Here is a 14,510-nt window from a genome sequence, read left to right on the forward strand (position 1 = left end):
CGTTACATTAAACTTTTTTTGAAAAATAAGCCGCACATTCCTTGAAGTGTTCCGCATCGATCAATACCAAGATCAACATCATTTGGGGATTTCTGAGCAAAATATTTGAACGTAAAGATAAAAATCATGTGATAATTAACATTCGAGTGAATACAAACACGGCAACGCCCAATGTAAAGTAACCCAGAAGGTATAAGGCTATATTGCACTAATAAAAATTTTGACCGTCAATTATCATCGCCTTTGTACCCTTATCGGCAAGCGCGTGTCCCAACAATAAATCATGGTTTGCCTGAACTAACCAGAACGGCTTAAAATATTTTAGTAATCATAAAATTAGGATTTATCTGGGATGCTTAATTTACCATTTATTACATTCTTTAAGAAAAACAATAGAAATGTGGGTAATCTACAATTAATAATAATCTCTCTTTGTCCAAGTTTGATGTAATTCATGCACATGTTTCCATAATTTTTAAATATTATTAAGCCGGGACTGGTCGAAGTGACCAAAGTAAGCGCTGCGGTACAACCAGATGGTTTACAACTCTGGGATGTTTTCTATTGTAGACAAGTTAACTTTTACATAATGGGATAATTTTACTGCTGCTATATAGCCTTATACCTTCTGGGTTACTTTATAAGCATAAGGAAATCTCCCCCACTCTCGTCTATCCCCTCCTTACTTCTAAACAACCTTAAAGCGATCCATCGCAGGTCCTTCTGAGTCCTTTCCATCTTTTTTGAGCTTTCTTACCGCATTTACTAAAACACGATTTTTTAATTTAAAATAAAATATATTTAAAACGTAACAAATACAATATATGCAGTTTGCTTATTAAAATGGCAAAAATATTCTTAAATACGGAATGAACTCTATGAACATTCACTAAAATTGCCTTTGTAAATAACATTTTTTAAACTGGGAAACAGAAAAACAATCACACTTAAGTTACATGGGGGCGTAAATTTTTCACACTTATTACGAATGAACAATCGTAAAACCGAAAAGATTCAATTGCGTTTATCGTTCGGAAATTACGTTACTTATTGTGAAAGCCAATACCCAACATCACCACAAAATAACAATACTTAAAGCTTAAAAACATTTCTAATTTTTGTAAATTTTATAACTTGCTATTAATAGCGTTTAAATGTGCAGGTTACACTGTTTTGTAAGCGTTACAGCATAAAGAAGCGGATGCAATTATGTTGTTCAACGTATAAATATCACCATGTGATGTGATACACCAATCAAGTACGTCTTATAACAAAATTGCACAAACAAAAAGAAACAAAAAATATAAATTGAGGTCAGATCATAGAAATAAAGTGAAATAATCAAATCGAATATTACCGTTGGGAATGATAATTGTGGAACCAACAAACTCTTAATATTTTTCTTTGACCAGAGACTGATAATAATCAGCCAAAACCTCCCAAGCCTTCGACACCATGAACCCATTTGGTGGTTTCTCTCCATTTCTAGCCAGAGTCCTCATTTTAGTCCCCGAAATAAAATCGAAATCTTCCTTTCTACTGGGATCAAAGAAATCCATTTTCTGCTTCTTCCGATCGTAGGCTGCCACTCGGAACGGAATGATTTCAAGCGAGTTTAAGCCCGGTGCCATTTTAAGAACGCGAGATCCATGGGTAGCATCGTACAAATTACCATCAGGTGTTGCCTCCTTCCCTGCTGGATGTGGTACACCTGCTGGATCTCGTCCAACAATGTAAAAGTTAGCACCGGCATTCATACGAGCCTTTGCGTGCCATTGCACCTCTGTGGGACCGGCATACATCATTGGACTGGGGAAAATAGCAAGAACTGTGGTGCGTCTGTCTAAAGTGCCATCATTCAACACAGCCTGGTGCTGTAAAATTCGCGTGTGCAATGGAACATCGTCGTCTTTGGTCCATCCGCCTAAAGGATGCAAAAGCAGGACGGGGTTACGGTAACCTCTTTCTTTCAATTGTCGCTTCGTGTCGGTCATTAACAAAGCATGTCCGTTATGAATCGGATTCCTCAATTGAAAGGCAAAGACCGTGTCGGCTCCCATTATCTTAAATTTTCGTCTCAACTCGTTAGGAGTGAGTCTAAAGACGTCCAAGTCATCGCCCCATTGAACTCTCTTCAAGACTTCCAATTCACCCCCAGCCAACCAGTCACCAGACTCGTAAACCATTTTGATGTAAGGATGATCTTTGTTGGTCACACCGAATTGACGAGCGACTCTTTCTTCTTTTCGGTGGTAGTAAAATTCGGGTTTTCTCATGATGGCGTAACAAATACCATTGTGATAAAGTGAAATCGCGGAGGCTCCATCGAGACGTTCTTTATCAGCGGTTGATAATGGTAGAACAATAGGAATTGATTGGTTCGTGGGATTTACTTCACTTACTAAACAGTTGAAGTGAAGAGTTTGTAGGAATTGTTCTTCACGCATGAAGCCTTTGAGGGGAGAGGCCCATCCTTCGCTAAGGACCTAGAAATGACGAGTTTACTTAATTAGTTTAGGGTGTTTACAATAAAATGTGCATGTTATTTATTTGTTCAGATAATTGGGTTATCTATTTCGGGATTCTCATCGTAATAATGCAATAAAGATAATCCAGGTGGATGGTAATTTTCGTTGTTATAGAGTCAGAATGATTTAACAATCTCATTATTGTGACCAGAGATAAAGAAGATCCGTGAAATTATTATATCATAACTGATAAACACTTTATCCGTTTGACAGTCTTTATTTAACCATTTTCTGAAAGTTTAGAATTCTATTTGCATACATGACATATTTCACAGACATAATTGAATCAGTGAATGAGAAAACATGTTTTCCAACAAAGAATCGGTTTAAAATAGCTGACGATATAATCGATCCAGGAAAATCGCATATGTATTTAAAAGTGCATTTTATCCTTCCACTAAATATTCAATGACAACAATAAAAAATACGATACTTGCTTCAATGTCAATTATAAAGAAGGAGAACTACTGCATGATTAGTTTGTGTTTATCATATATCGGATATCCTTAAGATTGCTGTTAAATGCCGCGCGGAATTACTTTCTCTTCCCAGCTTTGAGGTAATATTTAGAAAAGGCGTGTTGCAATCGCGTAATAAAAGTGGCCAGTGAAACTTTAACAGTCAATTGTAATTAAGAATCTATCTATAAGAAATACAGAAGTGTAAAATTGAATGCCAATGTTAAACTAATTTTTTGTCCTCCTTGGAATAAACGATATGTCATTCAAAGATATTTCGTCACAATTCCCAGCTTTACTTATGTAATTAAACGAATAGAGATAACATAAAAACGATAAAATATTATCAAGGCTAGTGAAACCGACTGAAACCTATTTGCAAAAAAAAGTAACAGAAATCTAACAACTTTCCAGAAGTAGTTACCTGAAATAATAACTACGAAAATTGTTGTTAAAAAACCTCCATAATTATGGCACACATGGAAGATTTGGCATGCAATCGAGTTAAATAAACACTTATCTAAACTGGTTTAAGATTAGCGGCTTAACAAGAAAATTCTATTTACAATTCTTCTTAAATAATATTTTGAAGCAAATAATAAACATGATGGTTATTAGTTTTTCGAGTTTTTCAAAAATAGGAGGATTAGCAATACAATGTCAACACTTAGTAGCAAAATAAACAACATAAATGACAATATTTTGCAAGTAAACAAAACATTGTAGGATTACGAGGAATTAAGTCTGAATAAACAGAAAAAAGTCAAGTTTAGTTAAGTCGATTTTGATATTTTTCGAGTAAAAAAGTTTAAAAGTATTCTGAAAGTGCTAATCAAAAAACTTATATTCGTGACATGCAGTATATTTATTTTTTTAAAAATATGTAATTTGATAACAACGCAGACGTAAAAAACGCAACATTTGATAATATATTTTTCCAGAAAGACATAAATTTAGAGATAAAAGAAATGTATATCTAACATTTTGTCGTTAACGCGAATTTGTGACTTGCAAGAAATCAAAGAAAAATCCAAATTTATTGAGAACACGACCTATAACAGGAAAAGTGCACTATCAAATGCAACAACATTCAATTTTAAACAAATTTGATATTAGGTCAGTCAGTCAGTGATAAGAATTTTCACAGAGAAAGAATGAAAAGTTGTAAAAAAATAAAAACAACATTTTAAGTTGGGCAATCTTACATTGAGTGCATCTTATCTTTGGATTGTTGTACAGCAAAATATGGTAATTTTTATCAAAATAAAAAATCAACAAAATCAAAAATATGATTTTGTTGCAAGTTTGAGTGGACTTGATCCTCACCTGTAACCACTGCAGATCTAAAAAATTGATATTGAGCTTGGGCAACGTGGCCGCCTCTTCATTTTCTGCAGCAAGCCTGTCCCTTGGTACAAACAATTCATGCACTTTCTCATAATCATCCTCCACTAAAGGGATAATTCCATTTTCTTGAAGCATTTCAACCACATGTATAGTGGACTCCTGAACTGTTGAATCAATCGTCTTTACTACAAGATCAGGATGTTCAGGTTTTTCGTAAGGTTGATCAATGCCTGTAAACCCTTTGATCGCGCCTTGTCTTGCTTTCTGGTACAGCCCTTTAGTGTCTCGTTGCTCGCAAATCATCAGAGGAGTATCAACAAATACCTCAAAGAAGGGTAAATCGCTGTTGCGATGTATTCTTCTCGCTAGCTCTCGATCTTCTGCAAACGGAGAGACAAAACTGCACAAACAGATCTGGCCTGCGTCAGCAAACAACTTGGCGACTTCAGCTACTCTTCGAATGTTTTCTTCCCTGTCTCCTTTGGTGAATCCCAAGTCTTTATTTAGGCCAGTTCTCATGTTGTCACCATCGAGACCGTACGCTGGAATTCCGTGTTGAATTAAGTAGGCTTCTAATTCAAAAGCTATAGAAGTCTTTCCTGCTCCAGACAAACCAGTGAACCATACTGTACAACCTCTGAAGCCTCGAAGATGCCCCAGAATCTGGCCACGTTTAGCGCGAGACACATGGTGCTTCTGCTCTGTCACATTCGTAGCCACTTGCATGCATGTTTTCTGTTTTTTAATTATATCCTCTTGAGTAGGCAAAGACATTTTCCTTGTGTTAGTCAGCAAACCTTAGTACATCAGAAATTCCACAACTTTCAAATTTCACCTTCCTAAAGTAGCACATCCACTAACTGCCGGTGAAACTTTTATTTCACTTTTCGGTTAAACTAGACTTGTTTCCTCTTCCACGGAGCTCTTCTCTCTGACAGTGACAGCACGACGATGTAGGTTATGTTTACGTTATTTACCTTGAGGCAGGGTTCCTGCGTGGGGAAACGCGGTTTGGCGAATATTAGTTTCCGGAATTATGATTGGCTCCCAGCGACCTTGACAGTCCAACTACCAATGAGAATACAGATTACATAGTGTCATTTATTTCAGTTCCGTCGTTTTTCGTCGTTGAATCCGCACTGCAAAAAGCGTGGCCCCGAGAACATAAAATTGCCATGATCATAAAAAAGGCGACATTACTTTTAGTTAGTTACTTTTTGTCGCATTTATGTTACTTTGTGTTTTTATGTTTGAATAAAGTTAAATTTTCAGAGCCGAAAGCACATAAAACGTGACCGGTCGATCACATGTGTATATTGTGTTGCATACTTTCTTTATTAATTGCAGTGTAATTTCTAAATAATGGTAATGGTAATTTATTAATGTTAAGAGCTGAACAAGAGCATGCAAAGTCAAGTTACAAAAGAAAAAAGATATTTGAACATATTAAAAAGTATACACACACAGTTTTAGAAATTAAAATGATTAAAATGAGTCAAATAGAAGCTGTTCACTACACTAACATGTTAAAATTACAATTAAAATAATCGTCTACTGAAAATAGAGCATGTTTACATATAAAAATTTCAGTTTGGATTTAAAACCACCTAAAATTTGTCGGCAACACATTGTAAAACTTTATACACAAATATTGAAAGCCAGTTTGTGTCCTGCGTAACCGATTGTATATCGGGACTAGATTTTCTCTGTGTCTAGTATAGTGTCCATGTACATCTGTAAACCTCTTAAAATTGTTTATATTCTGTTTGGTGTACACAAATATAGCCGGAAACGTTAGTATATTGTTTTTAATAAAAATCTCTTTACAGTCGGCACGGTAATCTAGGTGAAAAACAATACGTATAGTTCGTTTTTGAAGAGCAAAGATTTTTTTTGAGTACATGAAGAGTTTCCCCAGACCAATACACCATATGAAAGTGCAGAATGAATTAACGCATAATAGGCAGTCAGAAGGGTTGTTTTAGACATGCTTGTTGCTAGTTGCCGTAATAAAAATATATTTGAACTTAGCTTCCTACATAATTTTTTTTCCATGATAGTTCCACAGCAACTAAGTATCTAACTTTAGCCCGAGAAATTTATTTCCTTATAATTTTTGCTAATTCCATGTGTATTTTTATTATGAGTGTATAACAGTTTGGAAGTTTAATAAGCTAAATAATAAATAAAGATGTACCTACATAATTTCCATGAAGGTTTATAAAAATTTTTATTTGTTGTTTTTTTTTAATAACGTTATTAATTAATAGTGTTTTTTATGTTATTTGTAATGTGATTTCTGGATGGTTATCTCCACTCGTGGAAAAACTAGCTTTGCTTATTTGTATTAGATGCGACAAATGATTTGTCAACTTTTATTTATTTTGATATTTGATTACAGACGATTTCTAATTAACTATTATTATAAATTCGTAATCGAGATCAATCGTGGATAAATGTTGTACGATACACGTTTAAAAAGTCTTTTTATGGCATTTGTGGCTTTTGAACTACTCGTGCAATAAAAAACAACTTTTTAAACTTGTATCTTAAATAACTATTTTGTGTCAAATGTGTCGCAAAATGACACCTGTTCGCCATGAGTCGTTTTGAGTCCAAAATTCAAAGTATCAAAACTTACGAATGGAACCCATCACAGCCCAAGCCACCAGTAATGACCTCGAAGGTCCCAAAATCGAGCTAAACACAAATTATGGGGGCTTGGGTATTTATTTTCTTGAAACCCTTTACGACGACTTCAACAAAATCCATCAAGTACCAACTTCTCTCTTAAATACACTTTCCACCAAACTTCTTGTAGATCGATGCGGTAACTGGAGTGGCAGAAACAAAAGGTTCTGTTCGTTCGCGTTCCATTCAGGTGGCTTATGAACTTCTTACCTTTGGTATTTTGGAAAACGATATCGTCTTAATTTCCTCCAGAGGTCATGCTGACCAAACCATCGCAGTATTAGCAAGTCTTCTCATAGGTGCCATTGTAGCACCAATAGACACGGAGCTTCAATACCGCGAATGTAAAGATCTGGTGGCGCAACTTAAGCCCAAAGTGTGTTTTTGCGATCTCCGGACTCTTAAGCAGATGGAGCGGGTTTTCACAGAGACGGGCATAACGTCAAGGATGGTGCATTTCGGGGATCAACAACAGTATGCGACACCTTTTCGGAAATTGTTCTTGAAAAGACAATATCCGGAGCAGTTCAAACCTGTGTATATTGAACATCCGAAGAAACGCGTCGCTTTTATTCTAGCGACGCAGGGTACTACAGGCCCACCGAAATTGGTGTGTCTTTCACACCACTTTCTCTACAGCCAGATTGCGGTGATTTTACACTCAATGCAATCACCGACAAAGATTTTGTCGTATTACCCCCTGGGGTGGGTTCTACAGGTAATTTTGATGTGTTTGTGTTTTGAAGCTCCAGTGGTGAAGGTGCTTCCGGGGCAGTTTGTCGAAAGAGCTGCGTGTAAGCTCATTCATGATTTGAAGATTGATTATGTTTTTCTTCATACGAATTTAGCCCTGCAGCTTGTGGAGAACGTGGCTATAAAGGTGACGACGTTTTGAAGTAGTAGAAATCTTACCAACGATTTCAGGACTTCAATTTGTCTTGTCTTAAGTGTTTATTCATTGGTACTCTCACGACTACCCCACACGACATCAAGCGCATGGTTCAGCGGTTACCCAAAGTCAGATTTACCCAGTTATATTGTACCACAGAAACGGGAGTTGCTGCTGCATGTTCGTTTCTAGAATACGAAGAATCTTTGGAAAGAATCGGGACGATAGGCAAAGTTACCCAGAATTCCTTAATCAGAATCGTTGATATAGATACAAGAAAAGATGTAGAACCGAACACTTCAGGAGAACTACTCGTGGCTAACGACTGCATGATGTTAGGGTAAATCGTTGTATTTTTACATCAAACTTCTCTTCAGACTCTTTCTAGATACTTTAAGAACATAGAATTAACTAAATCGTGCACAGAACAAGGCTTTTTCAAAACTGGAGACATTGCGAGGTACGACACTCACGGCTGGATTTACATGGAAGGTTCCATATCAAATTTAATCAAAATTGGAGGTATTAGAGAATCTCCAAGAGAATTGGAGACGCTGATTTTGATGCATCCTTCGATAAAAGACGCCGCTGTTATTAGTGACGATGAGGAGATCGTAGCTTGCGTTATTCTAAAGGCTGGTGCTAATTTCCAAGAAGAAAAACTGTTAAAGTAGACTCTTAGAAAAAACAAATGTTATGCTAAGAGTAGTTTTTCAGATTTCTTTCAAACTCAAATGTTACTCAACTTCCGAACAAAATTACTTACATGGAAGCCTTCCCGTCGACTCCTCTTGGTAAAATTCGGCGCGATCTTCTCAGAGAACAAGTGTTGAAAGTAAGAATTGAACACAGTATTGAACATATCGGTGAACGTAAATAAATATTTGGAACTATTGTTATTGATTTGAGCGTGAAGTCTTGATTTAGGAGGTAATCGAAAAATAATTAGTACGGTGACACCACTGAACGATGGAGAATGTGCCAGATAGGTGTAAATTCTGTTTTATTTGCGCAATTCGACCAGTTTTAGCCATTGGTTTGTTTAACACATTTTCAGCTAATTTTTTCTGTGCTCATTCGAATCCGCCAACTCATCCCCATTTCGAAAAGTCCAAGTTCTGGAGAGTTTTCACTTTCGCTTGTTGCTGCGTTCTCCTAGTCTCCTCAGCTTTGACAGTGTTAAGTTTAAGTTCCCAGAGCCTCAACGAACTCTTTTTATCAATAATGATGATCGAGTCTTGCGCTGTGGTAACTATTGTTATTTTATCCTTGCAGAAATTTATGACACTGCAAATTGACCATGTACACGGGATTCTTTACATTGTAGAAAACAGTCGCGCTTTTGGAGTTAAAAGTTTTTTCGACAAATCTTTCAAAAATTACATTCTGAAGCTGCTGGCTCAACTATTCTTGCCATATCTACTTTTGGCTGCTGTTGTTCTCGGCGCTTCTCTTTATAACTACGAAAAGCTCAATCGCGAGCTTGTCCGAAAATTGGTCACGTTACTGATCAACATTTTCAGTAACTTGTCTAACTTTATCGTGTGCATTTGCTTTATGGACATTTATTTCGTTCTCTTCGAGAAGTGTCACAAACAGATACAAACTGAATTAATTCAACATAAAAGTGTTAGAACACTTGAATTTTCGTTGAAGAGGAAACTGCGAATGTTGCAAATTCTCCACATGAAAATCTACGCAAACTTTCAACTAGTTTTAAAGTTATTTAACGTTAATTTGGTGCTATTCTGGATCGTTTTTGTTACGATTCTAATTCTAAATTTTTTTATTATAATCACTCGTATTTGGGAAAAATCACCAATGACCGACGAAGAAGTTCTCTCTTGGGTGTTGTATGTCACTGGTTTTATGGGATCTAACGTGTTTTTTCAAAGACTGCAAAGACTACAAGATGAGGTAAATTCTTCACTAGATTGGCTTAAGGAAAACTTTTATTTGTAGTCTCAAGAAACGATGTCATTTTTGTTTCAATTCCCAATTACCAAGTTGAAGGTGATGGAAGCTGCACAAGTGGAGATGTTGATCGTCACTCTAAAGACCCAAAGGCCTATTTTACGGGCTTACGACATATTTAACGTTAATAAGAGATTGTTAGCTGCTGTAAGGTGTTAAGTATGGGATATTATACAGGCTGATGGCAGTTTTAGGTGTTTGGAACTGTTGTCACGTACCTTTTGGCGGCTCTTCAATTTTTTGTGCTGTGGTCGAAGAAAAAATAAATTGGATGTTTTTATTAGTTATGTGTAGTCAGATTTGGGTAAAAAAATTAAAAGGTGGAATACGTAATTTAACAATTTTATCGGAAAAATTGTAGACGATAAAAAATTACATACATGGGTATAAAAAAAGTCATCAGAAATACATTACCTCTAATTTTGGGATAGATCAATTTTGTGTTTATTTAATTTGTTTTGGATACAAACAAAAATAATTACAAGCGATCGATACAAGTGTAATCAAATTTAATCAAAGATTGAAACTGGCTAAGAAATAAGTAATTAGATCAGTTTTAACATTCTTAATTAAAGGTTTAAACCAAGAATAATTTAATTTAAACAATAAATTAAATTAAACTCGTTTAGTTAATTAAAATTATTTGTGCATTAATCATGGATTAAATTTGATTCCACCGCATAAATTCTGAGCAAAATACATTTCAAACACATCCGATATGGTCTAGTGGCTAGGATACCTGGCTTTCACCCAGGAGGCTCGGGTTCGATTCCCGGTATCGGAATGCTTTTTTTTTTCTTTGGTGCTATTATTATTTTCGCACGTGAATCTACCAAAACAGTTTAAATTGTAAGGCAACGAGGACATAAGTGAGACCGGTTGCCGCAATCTGAAAGAAAATAATTAAGTCGCTCAAAATTGATTAAAATTTGACTCACAGAGACAATAAAGTTCAATTTAACTGTAAAAAACTCAGAAGCATGGTAACCCATGTCTTGTGCCACTAATATTTTCATTAAGTGCTCAACCTACCAACTCAAAAATTAGAAAAACGAAATTTCTGTACATTGGTACCTTCACGGCTTCGCTGTTGCTCAGTCGACTCACTGGAAACTTCAATAACAGAGAAAGTGGTTTCTTCAACATGTTGTTCAGCTGCTCGGCTTCGTAGCAAATGAAGAACATTCCTATGACCACCATAAACGACTTTATAAGAACTTGATAATGGTATTTCTCAACAACTATTTTTCCCCTAAAGTACAAAAGAATGATGTATGTCTGACAAATCAGCAGCAAAACTGTTTTAGCCATATAAGCCACGATAACTTTCGACGAAAAGTAAGAAGAACTCAGAGAGAAGTTACTTCGTAGTGTCATGTACCATCGCCCCATCATCTCAATTTTCGCATTAATGTAACGATTTTCTGAAGTGTTCAAACAGAGTTGTGTTTCTTCGATCCATTTTTTCAACAAAATCTTGTAGACCCAACTATTCTGTACGAAGAACACTATCAAGCTCATGAGAGTGTACATGGAGATTTCCGAGCAAAGCACGCCAAACCATCGAGATGGATCATCAAAAGTCAAACCAAAAGTGAATCCCAGACTTATAATTTCCAGAACAAACTGTCCAATGGTAAGAAGAAGTAAACTTCTAACCATAGCTTCACAATCTCTTTCGGTTAGAATACATTTTACACCGTAGAGCTTTTTGTGGTCGATCATACAGACTAAACCATTGTACTCTTTCGCTTTTAGTTTTGCAAAGATAATGTAACAAGTGTTACAGTAAATCATACAGACATGAATTGCGATTTCCATGAAAACGAAGAGATGCTCGCTTTGTAAACCTTGATAAATTAGCAAAAAATCGTTGATGATCGTCCCCAGAAGAACAACGTTGCAGAAGAAGCTCACACATTGGAAAAATGTTGAGACGCTAAAGAGTGGAGATGTTGGAGGCGAGCTGTGGTGACACGAATAAGAAGCTGCAAAGATGTTGAATTTACAGAAGAACAAAGATGGGCGAATGGCGCAAATGAGGCAGTCTGAAGGGTACGGCATTGTGGTAGCTACTGGAGTTTAATGTAAGAATAACTGGAAGATTATAGGTAACCGTGTAGGCTTCAATTATTTGGCCATCAGTGATTGCAGAAGATATAATAAATACAATAATTTGACGAGGTTCAAGGCTTTGATATTCATTTTATTACTTGTTTGCCTTAAGTAATGATAACAGAAGGAAAAATTTGCGTCCATGTACGAATATAATAATTATGTTCTGCCGACTCATTTCTATTTTCCACAGTTTTCAGGTCATTGCTTATCTTGTAGGTGCCCCATTTGGATTTTTCTGACCTCTTTACAAATTATCTGTGTTTTATAGAAATTAGTGGTAAAGTTCTGCAGTTTTACTGATAAGAACTGAGCATTTCTAACGTAATATAGCAAGAAATTATGAAAACATTTCTATTTTAGAAAGCAGAGATGATTTTACAGTAATCAACTGAATTATTTACGTAGATGACCGGCACCTTGCAAACGTAAGTCTGAACTTGACATAAAAACATTAAATAATTGACAGACATCGGGAAATGACATATATTAATACACTTATAATGAGAATGAATATTATTTACATTTATTTTGATTTATCTCTAGAAACTATGACTAAAAACGTGATAAAAATACGATCTAATAACATCTCAGATAAATTTAATCTAAACTGTTCATCTTCTTATTAATAAAAATGAATAACCACCTGATAAACTCATATGTACATACAATAACAAGACTAAGTAGGACACAGTATTAAAAAATCTTTGGTATAGTAGACGGAATGGCTTAGTTATTAAAATAAATTAGTGATCTAAATCTTCTATGAAATCTTTGCTGTCTGAACGCCCTTCTTGAAATCTCAACAGTTTGTCTTCTTCCAACAACGAAGTATCTTCATCCAAAGATGAAGAAGATGATCCTGAAATTAGAATGAATTTTAATATCAATTTCTGTTCGGGTCCTTGAATTTAGTGGTTCTATGATCTACCCAAATGTTACTTTTTCAATCCAACTGTACTCCAAGAACAGTCTTTTTATATTTGACCGTGAAATTGTGATTATTAAGAATGAAATCAATGTTATGAAATAACGTTTTTCAAGGTAAATATACATTTTTTACAATTAATTACCTTACATCACGTATTTAATAAAAATATGTTGCGAAAGTTATTAAAAAATCTTACCACTGTCAAAGTCTGTTAACTTCTTTTCTTCTACCTGTCTATTCATGAGCTGCTGATATTCTTCAGAATTAATGATCTGGTACCAACTCACCATGCAAACAATAGCAATAAACACCAAATTTGATGTAATACCTGCAAAAAGGTACAAATTGATTACATGTCATCACAAAAAAAATCTTACCAATAGCAGCAGAAAAAACTGGCCAGTTGAACATTAAAAATCTCAGTCCAGTGAAATGGGCATTAATTAAAAATTTCGCTGAATAAATCTCAATGCGTGTAGTTTGTATTTCTATGAAAATATCAGTAACTGGTTCGCTCTAAAATAATTTACTTGAGTATTACAACTTGTGACTAATTCTATATTCTTACATCCACCTCCTGAAAATCAGAGAAGAGTTCTACATGGACGTCCTGTTTCTCTTCAGAACTCCCAAAAACAAAGAAGGGACTGAACACTAACTTCTGGAGGGTATCTAAAAGGTAGCCGCGATAATGTAGCATTGTTGATCGACAAGAATTGGCCAAGACTTTTCCATTTTGGTCTAAAAAGTCTGCACAGACCATAAACATCCCTGCAAATACGTCCAAAGTGAATATAATCTTCTTTATTTCATACCAACCAAGAGCTTTGTTGGCTGGTGATTCTGGCATTTCCAAATCCAAGTGGATCTTGTAGGGTTGCCCCAACATGAGAAGTCTTTGTCTTTCTGTCAACTTAATGTGGGCTGATGGAAAGCTGCATATTCCTTTAGTGTTGCCATTGCCACAAGTATCCAAATCACATGCTCTAATCATTGTATTAATATCAAAAACTTTAGTTATGAAAGACTTACCGGAACTTCAGGTAAACTGGACGCTCATGCGAAATTGCAGGCACATAGGCGTAGTAAAACGCTATATACATAAAAATAGACAACCATACTAAAAGGGCTGTAATGAGAGCGACCACAGTGCCTCTAAAAAGAATCTCTCTGATATTATTGACTCCAGTTTTGGTCCGGGCTTTGTATAAATTAACCGTGTCATGAATAAATTTAACTAAAGGTAGTTTTATTCGACTTCGCACAATTCCACATGGACTTATACATATTATATTCTTGATGCGAGATAAGATTTTAAACATTTTTAACAGAAAATATTTACATAACCTAACTTTTTATAGATGTCAGATTTAAAGGTCAACTCTGAAAGGAAAACCGACTACTGATGTAACATTAGATCTACTAACAATTTATGGTACAAAAATGATATATTGTTGTTTTATCAGTGAGAAAAAATATCGGGGAGAGATAACAATGAGTAATCAGTTTTTAATCTTTGAAGTTTGAACTCGCAGCGTTGAGTTCAAATTTGTTTGGATTAAGAGCAGTGGGTAGAT

The 14,510-nt window shown here is 35.4% G+C and overlaps 3 protein-coding genes and 1 non-coding gene across 4 annotated transcripts; 2 read left to right on the forward strand and 2 right to left on the reverse strand.

Moving 5' to 3' along the window:
- Positions 1-800: 800 nt before the first annotated feature.
- Papss (3'-phosphoadenosine 5'-phosphosulfate synthase) lies at positions 801-5,323 on the reverse strand. The gene is made up of 2 exons (XM_088030323.1): positions 4,313-5,323; positions 801-2,486 (listed from the first exon to the last, which is right to left on the reverse strand). Exons 1-2 carry the CDS (start codon positions 5,105-5,107, stop codon positions 1,392-1,394), a joined length of 1,890 nt encoding a protein of 629 aa, XP_087886449.1. The 5' UTR covers positions 5,108-5,323; the 3' UTR covers positions 801-1,391.
- Positions 5,324-6,976: 1,653 nt separating this feature from the next.
- Positions 6,977-8,793, forward strand: LOC148179515 (luciferin 4-monooxygenase-like). The gene is made up of 5 exons (XM_088029542.1): positions 6,977-7,108; positions 7,155-7,904; positions 7,949-8,253; positions 8,302-8,583; positions 8,631-8,793. The coding sequence occupies exons 1-5, from the start codon at positions 6,977-6,979 to the stop codon at positions 8,791-8,793; spliced, it is 1,632 nt and encodes a 543-aa protein (XP_087885668.1).
- A 1,806-nt stretch (positions 8,794-10,599) lies between these two features.
- TRNAE-UUC (transfer RNA glutamic acid (anticodon UUC)) lies at positions 10,600-10,671 on the forward strand. Its single transcript has one exon. It is a non-coding gene; the product is annotated as a tRNA-Glu (tRNA).
- Positions 10,672-12,474: 1,803 nt separating this feature from the next.
- Seipin (lipid droplet biogenesis associated protein seipin) lies at positions 12,475-14,371 on the reverse strand. The gene is made up of 6 exons (XM_088029358.1): positions 13,966-14,371; positions 13,753-13,919; positions 13,502-13,704; positions 13,311-13,449; positions 13,130-13,261; positions 12,475-12,864 (listed from the first exon to the last, which is right to left on the reverse strand). Exons 1-6 carry the CDS (start codon positions 14,253-14,255, stop codon positions 12,749-12,751), a joined length of 1,047 nt encoding a protein of 348 aa, XP_087885484.1. The 5' UTR covers positions 14,256-14,371; the 3' UTR covers positions 12,475-12,748.
- Between the last annotated feature and the right edge of the window lie 139 nt (positions 14,372-14,510).

The sequence above is a fragment of the Gnatocerus cornutus genome, chromosome 2 (assembly GCF_029298725.1).
Source record: "Gnatocerus cornutus isolate USDA-ARS CGAHR chromosome 2, icGnaCorn1.1, whole genome shotgun sequence".
Lineage (NCBI taxonomy): Eukaryota > Metazoa > Arthropoda > Insecta > Coleoptera > Tenebrionidae > Gnatocerus > Gnatocerus cornutus.

Coding starts and splice junctions, on each gene's coding strand:
- Papss (XM_088030323.1), bottom strand. CDS start 5,107: ATGTCTTTGCCTACTCAAGAGGATATAATTAAAAAACAGAAAACATGC. Junction 2,487..4,312: donor TAGATCTGCAGTGGTTACAG/GTGAGGATCAAG, acceptor CGTCATTTCTAG/GTCCTTAGCGAAGGATGGGC.
- LOC148179515 (XM_088029542.1), top strand. CDS start 6,977: ATGGAACCCATCACAGCCCAAGCCACCAGTAATGACCTCGAAGGTCCC. Junction 7,905..7,948: donor TGGAGAACGTGGCTATAAAG/GTGACGACGTTT, acceptor CAACGATTTCAG/GACTTCAATTTGTCTTGTCT. Junction 8,584..8,630: donor CAAGAAGAAAAACTGTTAAA/GTAGACTCTTAG, acceptor GTAGTTTTTCAG/ATTTCTTTCAAACTCAAATG.
- Seipin (XM_088029358.1), bottom strand. CDS start 14,255: ATGTTTAAAATCTTATCTCGCATCAAGAATATAATATGTATAAGTCCA. Junction 13,920..13,965: donor CCAGTTTACCTGAAGTTCCG/GTAAGTCTTTCA, acceptor TACAATGATTAG/AGCATGTGATTTGGATACTT. Junction 13,450..13,501: donor CTGATTTTCAGGAGGTGGAT/GTAAGAATATAG, acceptor AAATTATTTTAG/AGCGAACCAGTTACTGATAT.